General features: G+C 37.2%; 1 protein-coding gene across 1 annotated transcript in view; it reads right to left on the reverse strand.

Annotated features, from left to right (window-relative positions):
- Positions 1-547: 547 nt before the first annotated feature.
- LOC145765155 (uncharacterized protein YwbO-like) overlaps positions 548-22,139 on the reverse strand; it is a 31,265-nt gene continuing 9,673 nt past the window's right edge. The window contains exons 2-5 of the mRNA XM_082576930.1: positions 14,085-14,170; positions 10,950-11,091; positions 8,233-8,416; positions 548-1,926 (exon numbers count right to left, since the gene is read on the reverse strand). Of these exons, the coding sequence (XP_082433056.1) occupies positions 1,811-1,926; positions 8,233-8,416; positions 10,950-11,091; positions 14,085-14,170 (528 nt within the window). The 3' untranslated portion in view covers positions 548-1,810. The remainder of the gene's footprint in view (positions 1,927-8,232; positions 8,417-10,949; positions 11,092-14,084; positions 14,171-22,139) is intronic.

The following is a 22,139-nucleotide window of genomic DNA, read 5'->3' on the forward strand; positions in this document are numbered from 1 at the left end:
AAGAGAGCTTTTCCACTGTTTATTATACCAAGAGATTGACACGTTGGCCAGGTGGCCAACTTACCTTCCATGGTGGGCTAAATTACCTGCACAGGCGGACAAGATGGCCCATTTTATTTTTTTCGGAAAACTTGAAAAATTACATACCTAAGAATGTTGGTTTGATGCAAGAATATGTCCACTTCTAGAGTGATAAATTCTCTACTCTTCAATGGCATTCGTTTTAACATATGTTTTGTTATTAGCTCACAAACTCAATTTTACATTTTGCTGGGCCAACTTACCCGAGTCTCCCCTACTCGAAATCGATCACTGGATAGAGGCAATTGTCGTAAAGTTTCTTGACAGAGAAACAACAGCAAGTGCGGGTGGCTGGAGTCGAACATGCAGGCTCTCGACTGCGAGCCCAACGCGCTAACCACTCGGCCACTGCTGCCGACAATGGTCTTTATCCCGAAACATCAGGGTAAACTAGATTTTAATAGAGTATAAACCGGTTCAACTGCAGCGTTAAACACCTATAGCAAACATCACTGCAAAAACTTGATTCGATTTCAATAAAATTTTATTTAACAAGAATTTCCAACAATCACCAAAGCAACAAGCAGGTATCAGAAAGCATAGCTTTGTTTCCTATGCTTTTATCATAAAGGCTTGTTGCTGTAGCAGCGAAGGAAATCGTATGTTTTCATGAAACTGCAATTCTGAAATCTCCGAGAATAAAACGATTTGAATTTCATACAAAATTACACATGCTAATGCAGCAAAACTATGTAGACCCACGCGTTACAAATAATATGGTCAGAGCAAGATCGCCGCAGCACGGGAAGTAGGGAAAAGCGGGGCAAAACAAACATTTGTTTTTTAAAAAAGTTTACAGATAAAAATTATAATACTTGAATGAGTATTCCACACAAAAAAATGGAAACCCTTGTGCAGTGTGCACACTCGGCGCCAAGGTAGACACTTTAACAAGCAGATTTCTAATAAACCATGAACCATAACCAATCAGAAGCTACGCTGTTCATGACGTCATCAAGGTTGCGTTTAGGAAGAAAAAAGGAAAAACGCAAATTCTAGCTAAATTAAATCATCGCTTTGCCATCGGTTGACTTGGGGCAGAGGGTTAGGGCGGTGGTAGTCATTTCATTGACAAGGGTTTGACTCCCACCCCTGCTATGACTATTTTTTCTTCCGTAATTACCAAACAAGTTCAAAGTAATAACCAATTCTCTGGCTGAATTCTGGAATGGTCACAATTGGACAGACAACGTAGCATCTGATTGGTTCGTGGTTGGATTGGATATCTGCATGTTAAAGTGCCTACCCGGCGGCAAAGAGGTTCAGCTTTTTGTTGACTTGTCTAAATTAATGTGATGATATTCAGGTGTTTAAAAAATCTTAGCTTCTCTTAGTTTTAAACATTGGTGGATAATGGATCACCATGCTCAAAAAATGAGCTTACTGCATCTATTATTTTTAGACTTTTTTGAGTACCTTTGGGGCAAAACGGACATATCGATATCATTGCAACACAGCCAAAAAAAACTTGTTAGCTCTAATAGAGCACTTCAAAGTCAGCATGTCCGTTTTGCCTCGCCTTCCCACATCAAAGCACACGAGTCATAAGCCTACAATCGATAGAAGATTCCAAACAAGATTTTGATCCATACATACAGAAAAAATTTTGCTTATGGGATACAAACAATGGTTTGTTGACGTAAAAACTAGTTATGTGGTAAATTACAAAGAAAGTGCAAATTGAATATTGGTTGGTTTTTAAAAGTAATCTGAACTTTTTAGAGTAACATTATGCATTAGCCAAAGGGAACTTTTCTGCAATTTTGTCAAAAATGTGAAGGAAATTTTTGGGGTCCTGAGCTCCTGAAAACGTCACATGGCCATTAATGACAAAGGTTGGAACACCTGAAAAATAAATGAAGAAATTGGTGCTGACGTTCGATCCTACAAATTGATCTTGCAGTGGTAAACGCAAGGGGGACAACCGTCTGTTGGGACAGCTCGCCAACATAGACAACGTCATTGTTGTGTTGAAACGTATTTAAAGAAACCTTTGTTCTATTCTGACGAAAAATTCTTCTTAAAAGAAGTATGAAATGCTATTGCACGAAAATCGTATATACAATGCAGAAAGCGTCAAGCAAAAAATACGCGAGATTAAGAAATAAGCGTTCATATACAGCCTACTATCGCTTAGCGCAATAGCAGTAAACTACAAATTGTGCAACTTTATTGAAATTTCCCAAATATGTCTAAATGCAAACAAGGCCGCTGTGAAACTGGCTGTTGTGCCCTGGCCGATACAAATTCTGCACTTTAGGTTGACCACAATACAATAGACTTCGACCATTATTAGGCTACAAGTCTACTTTCAGAAAAGAAAGTTTCGGTCACTTTAAACAAGAAATGTCAGCGTGTTTTAAATTTTATTTGATAATAATTGTTGGCTAATTACCATTAACGACGTCTCTTACCGCTATTATCACCAAGCCAACCTGGCATCATTGTTTTATGCGGCCGCTAAGGTTTGACATCGACTTCAACGATCATGGAATGTTACGAAATAAGAACGACTAGGCCTATATTTTACACGCAAAGAGAAAAAAAATGATCTCTTATAACAGCTCTTACTGCTATTTTATCTCGTGAGCTTTGCATATTGCTCTACAAGTGCATGAAGTTTAGAATTGACAAGAAATCATTAAATTTGAAAATTAAGTTTGAATTACTGCAAATAAACGCATTCAAAACTTTTACTTCTACCGACGCCATTTTACAATCCTTAAAGGTGCACTGCAACGAAAATACATGGCTTTTGTATTTGTAGATCTTTCTGAAATAAAACGTTTTTTAGCAATTTTTTTATTTTTTGCATTACCATTAATTAAAAAACCTAAAAAAAACTTTTTTGAATTGAATGATTCTGATTGGTCAAAATTTTTGATGACGTCGTTGGCTGGCAAAGCGGCATCCAAGGTCTTCTGTTTTGCGTGCAAACACAAGGAACAAATCGCGTAGGCTACCGAAACAGCGAACAATTTTGTGCTAAGGGAGTTTTTACGTCTATAAAATGGTGACTTCTTGTATGGCTCCCGGTTGTACTAACCGGGGAATCGTCAAAGAGGTATCCTTACCTCTGAATAAAGACGACAAGCTGAAGAAATGGATCTCAGCGATGAAACCGGGGACGGATGAAACTCAAAAACCCACCTGTAAACAAGCACTGCCGTGTGTGCAGCAATCATTTTCTGGCCAGCGATTACCAACGTGATCTACAAGCAGAGCTACAAGGCATCAAGTCCAGACACCTGCTCATCCCTGAAGCTGTTTCTTCTGTCTTTGATTTTTCAAGATATGTGAAATAGGGTGGAGTGAAAAAATTTTTTTTTTCCAAATCAAAAAACATGGGGTCTGTATACAGGCCAAATGACCCAAAACGGCTTTTAAAAACATTTTTTGGGGGTAGCTGTTAATATTGGCAGCGCTACCGCCACCTGGTGGCCACGACTGAGCAAAAATTCTCAAATACACCATAACTTTTGATACACACATGCTAAAGGGTTGGTTTTGGTGTCTATAGATGCAGAATACATATGTTTATATCTGCTCTAAGAGACATGTTTTCTTTAAAATTCTTATGAATTAAGTTATTTGCAAAAAACTGATTTTTTGCATTAAAATTTAATGAAAAAGTATAACTTTTATTTTAGCTGCCTCTGTAATAGCAACCGTCACTCTGAACGACCATGATATTATAACAAATGAAGAAACCACGTTTGTTATAGACCACGGCTACTCAACTAATGTTAGCAAAGGTCCATTTTGACAAGTTGAATATTTTTGCGGTCCGGTAAATATTTCACATGCAACCACGAAAATTAAACAACCAGTAGCCTACGAGCACCGAAACACTTTTGAGGTAGTATGTAACACGACTTGGATTTTTGTCTGACACAAACAAAGAAATAAAAAAGGAAAAAATGTATTGTGTTTCTTTGTAGTGTAGCTGTGTGGATCGCTCATCAGAGAAGACGGCAAAGTGTTGGGGGTTTGGGGGCGAAGCCCGAAGACCCTTGGGTAATCACAAAAAATTGCTTTTCCCTAATGGAAATCTGTTTAAAGAGGCCCTAAAATGTGTCAATGAGGTTATTCTTCCAGAAGCCCGAATTCCACCTTCCACACCCAGAAGGTCCGGATTCGGACCGCGGTCCGCCAGTTGAGTAGCCCTGTTATGGACCGTTGCAAGTTGCGAAGAAAACGAGCTAAATACAGAGAAGAAATGAGTAAGAACGATGATGAGTTGTATTCAAAAGTCAATGAAATATATGTAGATGGAAGGAACGATTCAACTCAAAGTGTTACCCAAATTAACGGCAAATATTATTGCAATTCTGTGCTTGAAGAGCATTATGTAATAGTAGGGGAACCTGGTGAGTTCTACTTGTCTCACGTAATTCCTGAAGATAGAAAGGGCATCAGTATTGCAAAAGTGCTTCATGATGAATTGGAAGGAACTGTTTTCTTGGATCATCTTTGTGTGATAGGTAGCGATGGCACAGCATCCATGACGAGAGTCGGGAGCCCATCGAAGGGCAATTGACTGCTTGGAACAATTAATAGGTAGACCATTTGTTTGCTCCATTGCAATGAGCTTCCTTTGCCTCATGTTTTTATGGAAATTGATGGCACAACCAAGGGGCCTGATTCCTTTTCTGGAAATATTGGGAAATACTTATCTGGTTATGTTTCAGACTGGAATATAGTCCCAACCCATAGCAATCTCTAGTGTTAATTTTCCAGAATTACCAAATGCTATTGTGGATGATCTCAGTTCTGATCAGTATTATTCGTACAGAATATGTTGGGCGGCACTTCTTGGCGATGTGGATGCAGATCTTGCATTATTAGAAGTCGGTGGGCTGTGTCACTCAAGATGGCTAACTTTGGCGTGTAGGATCTTAAGGTTTTATGTTTCTGTATCAACGCCATCTCAAAACCTTGTCATTATTGTAGAATTTTGCATAAAGGTTTATTTCCCCTCTTGGTTTGTAATTAAACACAAACATTCGATATCTGACAATTGCCAAGAATTTCTACAACATGATTAGAAGAATAATGACCTTTCCAAACTCAAAAGTACAGAAGATTGCTCTGAAAACTCTGCAACGAAATGCTTTCTTTGCGAACGCTGAAAATAAATTAATTGGTATGCTTGGAGATGAAGATACCAAAAGAATAGCCGTCAATAAAATACATGCTTTGCATGGTAATACAACATCAGCCGTAATCTTTGATTCAGACAACTTTGATGGTGGGGCATTGGAGCAATCAGATAGTGAGGAGAATGAACAATCAGACACACCTGCTTCTACAGCTACTGTCAGGAAGTTCATGATTCCCAAGTTAAACGTTAGTGCAAAATGTTACTACAAACCAGTAAACATGAATGTGTTGGAGCTGACAGAACCACCCATTCTAAGAAGCTTATCTAATAGCGACATTGATGACGTTAGGAGAACACCCTTTCGTATGAATCATCCTTGTTATAACCAAGCCGTGGAAAGTCATATTCAAGTTGTTACTGAAGCAAGTGCATCTGTTTGGGGTTTTGGTAGACGTGATAAAATGATTCAAGGTCAAAAACTGAATCAAGAAAACTAATGAAAAGATATGACACGAAACAACAATTTTCCTGTTGACAAAAGTAATGAAGAATTTGATTTGATTATGAATGATAATACGAACATGAACAACAAAATTGATGTAAATTAAATAGGTAATTAATAGTAAATTGCTTTTGGTAACTTGGTAAGCTAATGTTAAGAATATTGCTATCACAGTAAATTAGTAAACTATATTGTGAGAATCTAAAATGTCATTGATTTAAATAATTTGAATTTGATTGAAATTTAAAATGCCATTAATTGCCAATTGAATAGTAGGCTGTTGGGTTTATGATTAAATATAATTTGACACTGATTACAAAAAGAATGTTGAATTGAAAAAGTTGTAATTCATTATATAAAACTCAACACTAGTCAACATGTATATATATTACATTTCCTACACATGCAACATTATACCAGCATACCAGGGCCTTACACTACAGTACATAGTAAATTCCACTTACAAATGATCAGTAAAATTCGTCAAAATCATTTTTTGCTAATAACTTAATTTACAAGTGTTTCAGAGAAAACATGTCTCTTAGAGTAGATATAAACATGTGTATTATGCATCTATAGACACCAAATCCAACTTTCTAGCATGTGTGTATCAAAAGTTATGGCATATTTGAGAATTTTTGCTCGCTCGTGGCCACCAGATGGCGGTAGCGCTGCCAATATTGACAGCTACTCCCAAAAAATGCTTTTAAAAGCCGTTTTGGGTCATTTGGCCTGTATACAGACCCCATGTTTTTTGATTTGGAAAAAACAAATTTTTTCACTCCACCCTATTGTGAAAGCCACTGTCAATACAGTACCCACAAAACTCGATCGACCTAGATACAGGTCTGTGAGTACGATCGGGCGTTTGGATCGAATAGCAAAGCGAGAAAACAACAAGACTTTGAAACAGGTCAGTATAGGACAGTAAAACATTGGCAGGGTAGGCATATTAGGCAACTCTGAATACATAGGCTACTTTTAGTTGATATAAACCACTTGGTTCAAGCAAATTATTTTCCTGCATTTTTTTCAATGCAAATTTTCCACCCGACTGCTGTCCGAACTGGTGTTGTCAGAGCACGAATCAGAATGATGTTCTTCGCTATCAAGCCGCCGTCTTTTTGGTTCAAAGAGAAATCCTTGACTTGTTTCAGACATCTTGTTTATGCTGATCTTCTATTACTCAATATACAATGACCTATGCGACGTTTCTAAAGCAAATGCATGAAGCTGTTTACTTGGTTGCCCGCCGATGACGTCACACGACACATAGCGCCATCAAGTGGCCGATTTTCATTTGGTTATATCTCCCAAACAAAAAGGCATATCAAAAAAAATTTTCGAAAAATATAATACTTAAACACTAAAAAATCACCAAAAAAATTTTCATTTTTCATTTCAGGTCCCCTTTAATCTACGTCGGAAATGATTTCGCCGCAGCAAAAATGCGTTCTTTGAAAACTGCCAAGCTGGAGGCAACAGCTTGTCCCGTGTATAAGTTGAACCTGCCTTTTGAGGTGAAAATCACTTGCGAACATTTCGACCTATACTCGAGTATATATGGTATTCGATAAAAGATAGGCCTACTTTCGATCAAAAACAGAAGAGAAAACACTTCGCCGTTGTTAACGCTTTGAAGGTAAGTAATTAGCAAAACGAGCGAAACGAGGTTAAAAAACTGATTGCGGGTTTCCACTCTCGATCTGTTCGATTTTTTGCGTTTTATTTCGATAACTTCACTTTCTTGATCGTTGTTATTCACTCGCAAGAAAAGGATATGAATCGGCTTGTTTTCCAACTGTTCCAATTATGAGCTAACAATGTCCAAATTTTTACAACTAGGCGTACTGAATGCGCAAAACTAATCGTTTCAAGCAGCGGTTCTAATAAATTCGGTTTGCGACCAAGGTATCAATATAAACAAGACAATAAGCTTAATCAAAGACTATTTTAATTGAGTAAAATAGCATTGTGGTTATGATGTCATCACTTTTCTCGCCCCCTAAGGTTTTTTGAAAAATCGGGGCATATGACCCTATTTATTCCATTAAATGGGGGTCGCCGAATGTAAAGTAGCCTAACCCCTGAAGAGCGTTGCTCATAAGCTCATCCCGAAAGTTGAAGTTCAGTAGTTTTTATTTCGGACCATTACAAAAACGATATATGTCAACACAGGAAAGGTCTAGAAAAAGGTATGGTAAAAGCAACAAAACGCAAACGGTAGCCTAAAACGTGCTTGAGACCACGGTATGGGATGGAAAACACTTTATCCATTCTCCATTTTCTCGGAAGAGACCGTCAAAAAATATGTTAATAAATTTATCACAGTCAACTTCTTGCTCTTGTCTTTTATTAGTATGGCAAAGCTAACATTCCCACAAGGATGAAACTGGAAACAACAATTGAGAAAAATAAGAGACATCACATACACAATCAGTCGCTGTGAGTGTGACCAATGATAATAATCTTTAGGAAGCATTGTGCACAACAGCACAGACCAAGCAATTGTCATATATCATCTTGTTTCTATTGCAATACGAACCTGACGTTCCTGCGCTGGCCCATTTAGCTGCTTTCGCCTTCACTTTTTCTTGGTTGTTCTGGTCACTAACGTAAGACCTCACAGTAGCTTCATTTTGCCCAACAGTGCCTGCTAGTGACGACACTCGATCCAAGTCAGGATATTCCCCATCAGTGAAATAACTTTTAAACATCAGCTCTTGAAGCTGAAACAAAATGAAAGATTGTTTCATTCGCAAATGGTAAAACAATTTATTACTAATCAAGCAGCAGAGGCATAGCAAATAAAAAATATAGAAAAAAAATTGGGAGAATAATCTATTGTTCAAAACTCACACTTTGTATTTACCCAAATTTATCCAATTACAAACAGATTTCTGTAAAAGTTGGAGTTAGCCTCAAGATTTTCTTCAAATTGAACTTGATTTTCATTTTATTCATGACCACGAAAAGATTTCAATACTTTATTTTTTAAAATTAATTTTCTGTCTTGTACTGTATATTATAATTATAGTGTAGTTTTTCAGTAGAATTTGTGTGTGAACCTCACATCTACTTTGAGCATTGAAGTGGGTTAATTTAATAATGTACTAGTTGAGTTAGCAATGTATTGACTTTGAGAAATTGTATTATTTTCGAAGTTTTTAAAGAGCACATAAAATTCCTACCCCTTAACTTAAACTCACTGCTGAAAACACGGTTGCCTAATGAAGCTAATATTAAGAAATGGGAATGGGCGAGAGAGAAAATTTTGCAAAAATGGATAAAAATACAAGCATCTTTTGGGAGGGGAAGGGCAAGTCACCAAGTCCACTTCATGGATCCATCATTGTACAGAAAATAGGACAAATCAGAGAAATGAAAACAGACGTTTCTTAAGAAACACTATGATACTAGAAATGCCACGTTTTAATCATTATAATTTCTAAAGAGAAAATGAAAATATTTAATCGTTTTATCAGTCCTATTGTGCCCTACCATAAGAGTTTATCACTATAGTGAGCACACATGTGCATCAGTTTAAGGTGCATTACACTTTCATTTCCATCCAACTCACTAAAATCCATTGTGGCATGGAAGACACAGTAAAAGAAAATTTAAGCAACAAATTCTCCAAAAAGCGGATTTTTCTCTGAGAAACTTCTTTTCACACTCTCGTTTTTAATGGCAAAACCAAATTAGTTCTTTACAGCTTCGCTCAGGGAAGGATCCATATTAGAGTTGCCAGTTTTAAGTCAATTTTTGTTTGAAAATTTTAAAGTGATTCCAGATTTTGAGAAAATATATGAAAGCAATAGAAATTAACAGATGTTGGTGTTAACAAGTTTCAAACACACAAAGTAGAAAATTTTCAACGGTATATTTTCTCTGAAATTGCATAGAGCATGACAACCAGGGTTGTAAAAAACCCAAGTTTTTTTTTTTTAATAAAGCCCAGCCCGACCGAGTTTTTACGAGCAAAACGGGCTTTTTGGTAAAAATCCCCAGTTTTATGGGCAAAATTGGGTTTCATCACGAAAAATTGCAGAAAAAATTTGTCTGCAAAATTTGTTTCACTATTGTTTATGCAATATGCATTCATGTAAAAACATGCTCCTAGGCAGTGATTTAGTTGGTTGGTTTGAATCTTTATCCTCGGACTGACAAAGCGTTGATTGGTTATTGGTAGTTTTGCATACTTGTATAGGCTCTTGACACAGGGCCGGTTACCGAGATTAGCAGAGTGAAGTTTTCCGATTGTTGAAGTGTTGTTGACGGGTAATTTCTTGAGAAAAAGCTTGCTTTGTTCTGTCACAGGTGTTGACATAAGTCTATTTCTTGAACAACGTTGAAGTTTTCTCAAATTGAAACAGAATTCCTCATCTGACCACACTAGATTTGTAAATCTAGCCATGCCCTTGGAATTTTTAAAAAACCTGTTATTTTAAAAACCCACTACAACCCAGCTGGCAACACAACTCAAAAACCACCAAGTGCAATATTTCTCAGCCAGAAAATCACTTGCTTACATTGATTCAATCTCTGCAGAACTAACATGTTGGTCATGTAATGTTGCTTCTCAGACAAAATTTTATGAACAGATTTTAGAAGAGACATTTGGAAAACACTGTTAAAGTAAAGAACTGAAAATGATGAATCTGACATAGCGTGGTCTAAATTAATAAAACAACAATCGGAAACTTCACTCTGTCAATCTCGGTGACCGGGCATGCGTCAGTGATTCCAAGCCTCTACGTCTACAAGTATGCGAAACTGCCAGGATTAAGCTCTGCAAGAAGCTTTCCCAGTCCGAGGATAAAGATTCAATCAATCAATTTATGACAAACTAGCATTTATCAAATAAGTTAAGCAGACAAAAAGGAAGCAAGTATAAGTTAAGCAGACGTATATCTCAACCCAAAAATTTATATTGTTTGGTGTTCTGCCGTAATAAAGTTATATAACTGCTTACTTAGTGTTTCAATGTGCAGATGAAAATAAAAAGAATTAACCAACACTTGTGCGAACAACAAATTGGCTATTTTTAGATATTTTGATCTGGCAACTCTATTTTCGAGCACCCTCAATTGTGCATATTATCTTTGCGTTGAACCACGGTGCAATAACAATCATTAGCGAAAGATATTTTCAAATATACAATATCCTATCAAGCTGAAAATAACAAACGTGTCAAAATAAAAACTGAATAAAAATTTTAAATACCGGTACGAGATTGGGAGACTCAGTGAAATAACTGACCTGGTTTTGTTTGTGACCAGATGGATCTTCTTGCAATGCATGCTCCAAAGCGCAATGTGCAAGCAGGGTATTTGGAAACCTGGTAGACTTGTAACTAAAGTCTATTCCAACAGACTTTCCAATGTTAATCAAGCGCTGAGAACTGAAAGAGTAACGTGGTATGAGAGCTACTTCTAGCCAGTGCTACCAAAATAAAATATCTCACACAACCTTTAAAAAGCTCTCCACATAAATTCAACCAGCTCGCTCCAGTTTAACCAATGGGCATTTTCAATGCAATGCACAGATTTACAGTCGCTTGTTTTTTTTATTGGCATGCATCTGTCTAGTGACCTTATTTTCTTCATTTCGGTTTTGTACGTGGCAGACGGTTATGTGAAAGAAAAAACGGACACTCTTCTTTCGCTTATTGCAAACTTTTGTCATGTGACTCATTGTCTTTGTAAAGACAATGATACGATTAAACGAATGAAGTATGCAAACGAGAAGCAAATGCTGATACACTCATCCAATATATTCTTTTAAAAGGCATACGTTAAACCGACAGTTTTACCATTAGATAGGATTTGGTTTGGGATTTCAGATTTTGATACTATGAAACGATTGATACGTTTAAGCAGCATGCATGCATTTTCATTGTGTAGTTATTCTATCAAAAACTCTAACAAACTATCCTAGTGCACAAACATTGCAAAACAGTATTAATATATTTTATATCTGTTTATTGCTTGGACTATTCTGATTCGAGTTTCCAAACTGTTACTTACAGTTACAAACATTACTTCTGGCGATAGCTCAAAAGACCAGACCTTTGTTACTTAATTGCACTTGATTTTTAGAGTGGGGGTTGAAAGACATGACACGGAAACTGATCAAAACAAGTAATACTACTAATGAATAAATTGGTTTTAAAATCAAAGCAGTTTTGTGATTTATGAAATAAATTTGTGTTAAAATTTTTATAACAACAGTCTCATTACTGTTTGTCACACCTCCTATGTGATTCGAAACGCAATGTTGCATCACAATAGAGGCAAAACCAAATCGTTGTTTTGTATGGTTGAGTGGCGAGAGAACCTGCATGACACTCGAAAGGATATCAGTTCGACATCGCTTCACAGCATGTGGCTGTGTTTCAAAACACTTAATGACATGCAAAAATACTTCAGGGCAACTGACTCAATCCCTGTGTTGCTTTCATCCGCTTGTTGTGTTGCATGTATTCTATTCACAGTGTAGCCTACGCCCTACAGTATGTAGTCACAATGGTGAATGGGTGCAAAGAAAAACGTGATTATTATCTGTCTCGATGGATGGATGCTTTCGATATGCATGATAATCAAAATTAAACTTTGGTAGTACTTCTAAAAAGTTCAATGCAAGCCGTTTGTCGGGTCTGCTACTATTCGGTGAGTCCGATTCGGAGAGTTCCCTATTCGGAGACAGCCTTTTTCGGAGAGTTCCCTATTCAGCGATTTTTTGAAATTTTTTTTGAAAATTATTGGGAACCGTAGCCTAATTATCATTGCCGCTTTTACATCGTTTTAACGTCGCTAAACGTTCAAATCGGGCAGAAAAAAAAATAGAAATAAAATGTTTGAAAAATTAAATGAAAATTCGTCATGTCAGTTCAGTTGAATTGTTTTTATTTGTGACCATCATATCAAAAACAATACACGTCTAAAAAGGTATCAAAAAAGAAAACTTATCCAAACTGCAACCTTACACTCAATATATCAAAGATCAAGTAACATCAACTGAGGGTCTAACGAAGGAACTAACCAAAGGAATTCCAGGTCATGTAACACCAAAACCCAGGTTTACTCTAAACTGCCACTTAGGTTTTAACTTCATCTTTTATGGCAAACGCAATTTGGCAACTGTCTTTTTTTAGTTGACACGTTTTCGCTGAGTCTTTATCTCATTAACCCCTATTGTTAATCATGAAAACTGTTGTTTTGATGTAAAATACATATTTTGAACGAACCCAGACAACAAAATTCGTCATTTTTACATTGATTCGAACGTCTGCAGACGTTGAATCAATGTAAAAATGACGGATTTTGCCGTCTGGGAAGGCACTCAAAGGTAAACACTGGATAAAATGCAAGAATGCAAAAGAAACTAGATTGTGGAATAAAATACAAACTTCTCTAAATAAACAGAAGAATCGGACATACATCTCTCTGTTATTATTTTTAATGTAAAATTTCCTTTTTGTGGTCCCTTTGTCTGGAACAAATAAAAACTGTGCTATTGAAATTTCCGATTGTAGTTTTGGTCTCAATCTCATCATCATGATTCGGAGTAAGATGTTTGTTAGGTGATTCACAAGGCTAATTGCTCTGTGGAGTGAGCATTCTGTTGCTCCAGTTTTCTTTGGTAAAGTTATGAATATGGAACGTACCATATCACTAGGGTCTTTCCGGTGTCATAAATATGATTTAAGATCTCAGTGGTTAGGTCTAAACCCCACTCATCTAAAGCTTCGAGAATTTCAACTATAAAAGATTCGATATTGTGGAATAAAATACAAAATTCTCTACTGTAAATAAACAGAAGGCGTCGTTGGATTTAGAATTTTGTAATAGTTGAGGATTCTAATATATTCTAAGTTTGCATGCAGAAGGCAACGCAGGATACATGTCAATTTTATCTGAGCAAACATTAATAGTTCAAAAATAAATTTAATTCGCTTTTTAGTTTTAAGATCTCAATGGTTAGGTCTAAACCCCACTCATCTAAAGCTTCGACTATTTTTTTCTGCACGATTTCAACGTTTAGCGACCTTAAAACGATGTAACAGCGGCAATGATAATTAGGCTACGGTACCGACGAATTTCATTTAATTGTTCAAACATTTTATTTCTATTTTTTCTGCACGATTTGAACGTTTAGCGACGTTAAAACGATGTAAAAGCGGCAATGATAATTAGGCTATGGTACCCGATAATTTTCAAAAAAAAATTCAAACAATCTCCGAATCGGACTCTCCGAATCGGACTCACCGAAACGGGCCATTCCGCGTTTGTCAATACATATTGATCAAGTGTATTGAGATCACAGGAATAATTTATACATTCGACACATGTGGATGCTTTTCAAGAAAAACAGTCTTTTCCAAAAATTACTTACGATGGTGATGTTGGTCCATAATTACTTGGTTTTTCTACCCCTTCTTGTGGCATATTGGGTCGCAAAAAGTAGGGCTCCCATGTGACCTGCACATGTGATCAATATAGACATATTTTAATAAATGGCATGACTCAATTTCACATTATCAAATGAATGAGGTCATAAAAAAGTACATATAATACAGTTATAATAGCTTAGTTGAAATAACTCTGGAAAAGATTTTGTTCGCAAAGAAGTAAATTAATGGCACAGTTAAGTGGAGTCACTTTCATGAAAAATTGTGCATCATTATGACTCTTGTTGCATGTAACAATGCAGAATCACACCCCAAGAGCCAAACCAGCGCTGCTTGATCTTGAGTCAGGCATTTAACCACTATTGTGGATTTCGAGCAGGCTGCCATTCAAGCTGTCAAGTCATTTTTTGTGCCAGAGATGCATATCTAGGGTTCCTTTAACCATCTCACTCAAAGTACATGGAGGAAGATCCAAGACCTTGGTCTATCCCACATATACAATAACAATGAGGACTTCAGACAGTTCTGTAGTGAGATGGACTCTTTGGTGACCAGTGTCACTTTCCATCTGATGCTTTGCAAGTTTGTTATGTTACTTTGATGCAATCTATATCAGTGACACGTACTGCCCTGGTGGGCGACGTCATCTAGGTCAGTGGTACCGGTACCCAACCGCCGGTTTGCGTTATATTTTTGGTGGTTCACAAAAGATCTCACTTTCTGCGAAGCCAATTTTAATATAGAATGATAAGCATTGTAAAGTTGTCGACTTAATGTAAAACTCATTTTACACCTGGCGACCCACAGCTGACATATCTCATCTTCACTAATACAAAAAAAGTTGTGTAATATTAAAAGTAACCTTATTGATGACCTAAATTTGTGCAATTTTAATTGCTTTGTTATAAACTGCATCTAGCTTTCAAAAAGTTTTGAATTACAGTGTTACTATATAGGGAATTTTGTTTCTAATTAGAGAAAAAATCAAGGTGGTTTGGACAAAACTTCGGAATTGGAAAAATTGAGGTTAGAAAAGAACGAGTAAAAGGAAAACCCTCTCATGAATATTTTCCAAAACCGGAATTTGAGAGGGCAAAATTTTTGTTTTTTGAAGACTATGGAGAAAATGGTGCAAAAACAAAGATTCAGAATGGGATGAAGACGAATTTTAGAAATAGATATATTAAGCTAGGAGTTGGCAAAAATACACCACCATGCTGGTGAAATGTAGTTGCGATTGGAGAAAAGTTAAGACCTACTGAGCATTGTGGGTCAACATTTGAAAAAGTTGACTAACAATTTTAACCATTATTTTGCAGACAAAATGATCCTCCCCACAAAAACTTTTGGATCATTAATCCATTCATCGAAGATGTCAACACATGCTCCATGAAAAAGAAAGCCCAATTGATTTATGTTGTGATTCTACTTTGAAACTCAGATACAAAGAAAAAATCATAGTCACAATTTTGGATATATCTTGGAAGCAATTATTATTCATGGACTTGTTAAACTAGGGATTGGAATTTTCTAATAGTTGAGGATTCGAATATATTCCAAGTTTGCATACAGACGGCGACGCAGGATACATGTCAATTTTATGTGAGCAAACATTTTAATTTAATACTTCAAAAATAAATTTAAGTCACTTTTTATTTTTTGCTATTTTTTAATTCAATTTATTTTTCTTTGTCGGAATGCAAAAGAAACGATATTGTGGAATAAAATACAAAATTCTCTAAATAAACAGAAGGCATAGTTAGATTTGCAGAAGGTGTCGTTGGATTTTCAAAATATCTCCGAAAAGGGCTTTCTCCGAAAAAGGCTGTCTCCGAATCGGATTTTCCAAAACAGGCCATTCCGAACAAACACAGTACGGTAGGTCAGTTGCATCTTATCCAAAAAAACAATTAATTTTAGTAAGAAATAACCAAATCTTGTGTCATTCACGTATTGGAGCATTCAGGCCTTCTGTCATTCGTGTCTTGCGGACAAGGAATGGCGCCCTTAAGTCGTTTACCATTTTTAGAATGGCCCATTTTGAAGAATCTGATTCAGAGAGGCCGATTCAGACAAATGCCAATTTGGAGACAGCCTTTTATAAAAAAAAATAAAAAAAACGATTCGGTGATTTTTTGAAAATGCAGCGACGGCTACCGTACCATTTATTTAGAGATTTGTAGGGATCATTTGGGAAGGTTACTGTTTCAGTGAGATAGATGTAAATTAGCTGATATCTTACGGGTATAGGCTATAGCGATATCTAGCAACAATTATTTTATAGGTTAGGCAATTAACCTAACATCGATGATCTCAACAGTGGTTGATCTCAACTAGCAATGTTGAAGGGAACCGATCTCATACATCAGACAAAGCAAAGTAGTTGTTTACTAATTTGTTTACATCAAAACAAGTTTACTAACCTACCCTACGGGTTAGTAATGTTAATTATATACATTTCAAGAAAGCGATTGCCAGACTTGCCACTGATGTGTTGAGCATGGTAAAGATTCATGCATAACAATTTTAGATGGGAAATTTGGAATCAGATCTTTGCATGCACGTCACAAACCATTCACTGAGACTTTGGTTGAATCTTTTTTGCTGTGACTTTATTTGATTAACCTCTAATAGGCCTATAAGCTAATTCCTTTGAATAAATAGATGCAGCGGTAAAATTTAAAAAATCTTGAAAAAAGTTTTCTCCGAATTGGCTTCTCTGATTAGTAGCAGACCGAATTGTTTCAACCAGCCACTTACGTGAGAAATCTTTTTCATGTCTAACTTTAATTGTAACAAAGCAAAGAAATCGGCTAAATGCCGAAGCAGAGCTACGTATTTCAGAAACTTCTTTGATGGCTCACATCTTACTGGCAGCGTAACAGCAGCAAATTCCCATTAACATTGATTTTGCAAGCCTATGTAAATTGTAAATGGATTGATATTATGTTGTTTGAGCTGATTGGATTGCCGTGTTGTACTAAAAAGTTTTGTCCTAAATAGAAAGATTGTGTTATAAACTTTCATTGTGGTGGGTAACAACAAATTTGGGAAACAAAAGGTTACAAACATCTGTTCTATTTGCTATAGGATCTTTTGTTGCCGGTCACCAAACACTTTTTTAAATTTTTGCCAGTTTCCTGACGTTAAAAGGTTGGGAACCACTGATCTAGATGATGCATCTGCAGGCCTCGAAATTCACAGCGAACAAGTCCGCCGTCACAGCAATTACCATCTAGATCGGTCATACTTGTCCGCCGAGAAATAACACAGGAACTAGTGATACAAATCGTCATGACATTCCATTGCACGAACATGAACAATTGTTGCGAGAATGTAATTTCCCGCGCCTTCTAGAAAATGTGAATTGGGAATACTCTATCCCTTAGCTTCCATTCAAGCAGAAAAACTTTCGATTTTTACGTTGCTTCAACGATTGATGACATTGAATCAATGTAACAAAGGTGAATTCTTTGTCAAGAATCGCGCAACTTAGTTCAAGTCTTACGTCACAATGTCTGGCTTTGACCTCCAAGTAATACTGATAAGGCAAGGTTGGTTACAAAATTAGATTATACGAGTAGGCTATTACAGCAAGATGCAGCAAAATTTGTTAAGTTTTGGTATTACAGTAAAAAAAAGGCCCAGAGAAAATTCACTTATCGCTCACATGACATGCAAAAATAAATCTAGAAAAAGCCTAGTGAAACTTTGCACAGCAGAAAATAGTAGCATTAGTGTAGAAGTTTTCCGACTCGGGTCCAGAGCATTGTGACGCAAGAAGCCAAGCAAGAACCTCGTTCGGTGGAAGTTAATCAGCCATGCGGCGGATTAAGCAGCTACACTGCGCCTTGACTTCAAGCGCACGTCGTTGGTCTGATGAAAGCCTTTCAAAGTGACTTCACAAAAATTTTAAAAAGACTTCTAAACCATAGTTATCTTTAGTTCTCAAATGGCGAAGAATTATAGTGATTAAGATAAAGTGATTAAGCATGACGATCGACGTTAAAACTAGTGTGTCCGCCGTGAGACTTAATTTGTCCGCGGAGATAACTTCTCAGACCAGACAGTCGGACACGTTTGTCTGCCGTCAACAAAAACAAATTTCGAGGCCTGCAATCCTGCATCTGAAAGGGTATTAAGGCATTTAGGCAGGAAGAAGCCAAAGTCTCTGCCATGCTGGCACAAAATGCTGTAGACGTAGAGTGTAGACAACCTTTTAAAAAGCAGAAAAGGGCCTATGTTAATCAACAGCAGTGCCTGAAGAACCTCTGTGAAGACTACACATTACGGGGCGCAAGACAATGGCACAGTTCATAAAAATAACCCGAACTCCTTGAAAAAACATAGCAAACGCTGCTGATTAGCATGCTTGCCTATACACACTACACAGCCATTAGTTAGTAGGACGGCGACACTCCAAAGATAATGCAGCAGCTGCTGCTGATTAGCATGCCCGCCATACACATTACACAGCCGTCAGTAGGACGCCGACACTCCTGGGTATGATTGAATGGCGAGGAGTGACCGGGACAGAGGTCTTCACTATTGATTCGTTCATTGACTTATTTTAACTGAATAGCGCTGAACGACAGAATAAAACAACAACAGCAAATGAAAACACCAGAACAACTAACGATTCCACCACCAGAACTCAGTACAATACGCTGTTATCCTACATGTTTAGCTGGACTTCAGAATAGAGATGAGAAAAAGAGAATACCGTATATAGAATAACCGATTGTGAAGCCTAACCGGTTTCAAAATGCATATAAAATCGGATAATTGAAACCGCTTTTACGATCGACTTCGTACTACTCCGTTTGGTCGCAACGAATTCGCTGCAGCGAAAGTAGAATTGTTTATCAATTTAGTGCGATGCGGCGTAGGAAAAACGCACGAGTTTTATTGTTCGCATTAAAGAGATCTTGCTTGTCAAGCGCTTTATAGTCCTCACAGTCTTGCGGAAGTATGTACGGGTAGTTGGCTTTGTCTTAGCTTTTACTATGCCAGTATAGTGACATGGACGACTTGTTGAGCTGTGGGATTGAAGATGCTACATGCAGTAGTGAAGATGAATCAGCAAATTTGGCTTCCCCACCTTCAGAAATAGATACCTATCTCACGTTGTTGAAAGCATCCACTACATCTGTTGAAAACGCCCTTGTTTGGTGGAAAGCAAACAAAAACCAATTTTCTTGTTTGTATCAGTTAGTTTTAAAATATTTTTGTGTACCTGCCACATTTGGTTCTTCAGAGAGGTGTTTTTTAAGGTTTAACTGCCACCAAGTTGCGATCCCGCTAGACTGGTGAAAATTTAAAAAGCCTAAATTTGTTACACTGCAATAAGCAATTTTTGTGATGTTCATTGTTTTCGTAAACTCATAAAAATCATTATTAAAAATCAAATGTGTCAATGGTAAAACTGTCAATCATTCTAGAATAGCTCATTGTTCTATTTTTCCCATCCCTACTTCAGAAATTAAGAATTCTTCTGAGCAATACAGAGTAAAACTGAATACTGCTAAGTCAGGCTAACAAAATTGAGTCAGGAATCATGGTTATAGATGCTTAAGTGAAGGTCTAAATGCCTGGAGGAATTAATGCAGTTTTACGTACCTTGCCCTGATGATATTACGACTATAATGCAAGATGGGATGAATGACCTACCCAATTAGTATAAGTGGATAGATGAATGCAGTTTCACATCTTGCCCAGGATGAGACTGTGTAGTTCAGTGTTTCTCAACCTTTTTTGGCCCTACGCCCCCTTCATGAACTGGAAAAATGTTACCGCCCCCCAACAAAAACAATTAATTGCGAAAAGTGAATATAAAAGAATAAATAGTATTAATACTACAAAAGTGCTCAATGCCATGCAAAAAGCCAAGCAGAGCGAATTACATCAAATATAGGCTAGTTACCAGTCGCTAAAACCAAACCCTTACAGCCTGTTTTGCCTTAAAAGGGGGATCATTAGAAGGTCCTTATTCAAATAGAATTCTATTTCTATTAGAATAAGGACCTTTTGATGATCTCCCTTTTAGGGTGAAACAGACTGTAAGGACTAAGGGTTTTAGAGACTAGTAACTATATTTGATAAAAGCAAATATATATTTGCGAGCATGAAAACAGTACATATAGGCCTACTGGTAGTCAGTGTGAACCTTGGACTTGGTGAGAAAGTGCCAGTTTCTTCACATCTGGTGTAAAGTCAATGAGAAACATTCGAAGATCACCTCTTATGGATATGTCAAGTGGGTTTCGCAGTTTGGTATGTAGCATGGTAGCAGAACAACACAGCTGAATAACTTTTCTACCAGGTATGAGGTAGGAAATGCTACCACGAAGATAGAAGCTCTTTGATGAAAGCGTTACGCTGGGCGGTAAACCAGAATGCCACCTAATAATCAAAACGCCCCCCCTTAAGCCGAAGTAATCATACCGCCCCCGTTGAGAACCACTGGGTACTTAAATAAGATAGGTCGTAATCTTTCAAGTAAGCAGGCGCAACGATGCTCCTGCCAGCACGGGAGACGGGAGTCTTTGCTTACAAACATAATATGGACAAAGACAACAAGTCACGTGACAAATGTTTACAGGTAAGTGAAAAGAGAATGTCTCCATAACTGTCTGCCACATGCAAAAGTGAAAATAATAAGGTTACCAGACAGATGCGCGTCATTAAAAGAAAAACAAGCAACTGTAATGTCATGCGCAAGACATTGTGCCACAAAGATCTAATCTTTTCACAGCTGGAATCTGTTAAGGTGAAAGAACAAACAAAGAAAATAATCACAAGACAGAATTAAAAATACCACCCTTGAAACAAAGACACTATCGGCCAAAGTTCATCTTGTGATGCCCCAGAGGTCGTTAAAGATAAAAGGAGTCGGATTGCAGTAGTTTGTGGGAAAATACTTTGATCGTACTGTAACCGAGTGCTAGCAACGCACTGTGTTATGTAACAAAGGCACAAAGCACCAACAAACTTCCTCTTAGTTTAATTAGACTTGCAAACAATTGTAGGATTAAGCCACACAGTTGTGTAGCCCAATGCAACCGAGTTAGCACACGCACGTCCAATAATAACACCTGATCACAATAAATATCTTTTCTTGAGAAAATTGGTTAAACATATCAATCAAATAATCGTATCAAAAGGATGCAACCAGGGCTGCGATTTTTGCCTTTTTTGGTGACGAGGTCACTCGACACGCGCCATCACCATTTGACAAACGCCGTCCCTTACTGAAAAAAAAGAAAACGAAAAAAAAAGGAAAATACAAAGGAAAAAAACTGAGAGAGGACTAAACGTCGTCAGGTCAAGGAACAATCGGGGGGGGGGGGTGGGGTGGGCATCACGTGATGCAATCATAAAAGTGCTGACTTCAACTTTCTTGCGCCAGGTACTTCAAAGCAAGGTCTAAAAGCGACGCTTCATGCGAGAAACTCCCAAGGCGTCAGCGCCGCCATTTTGAACACTGCGAGAGAATGCTTTGATCGAAGTTCCAACGCCTGGCATCAAACATTTCGCAACACACGTTTCGTGCTATTCGACACAACGGGTTTCTTTTATAGATGAAATAACCTAGGCTACGTTGAGTTGTCAACGTCTATGCCAGTTTGCATTTCGCCGTTTGAGCCAATTAACAATATTGCTCTGGTAAAATGACTGTTGGATACTTACTATGAAAGTTTTTCACATGTAGAAAACAGCCTAGTTTCCGACCAGATGCTCAGAAATACAGATGAAAAAAGCCGCTATTTTTATGGAAAGGAGTTCTCTTCCACAACATTTTGAACACTGCGGAAAAATGCTTTGTTCGAAGTTCTAACGCCTGTCATCAAACATTTCGCCACACACGTTTTGTGCTATTCGACACAACGGGTTTCTTTTATAGATAAAATAACCGAAGTAGGCTACTTTTAGTTGTCAACGTGTTTGCAAGTTTGTATTTATGTCTGACTTATGCACTTGTTGTTCCAAGACTGCAGAAATGTTTTGCAATGTGAATAAAGAATAGCAGACAGATAAAC

Source organism: Aplidium turbinatum, chromosome 2 (assembly GCF_918807975.1).
Source record: "Aplidium turbinatum chromosome 2, kaAplTurb1.1, whole genome shotgun sequence".
NCBI classification, from domain to species: domain Eukaryota; kingdom Metazoa; phylum Chordata; class Ascidiacea; order Aplousobranchia; family Polyclinidae; genus Aplidium; species Aplidium turbinatum.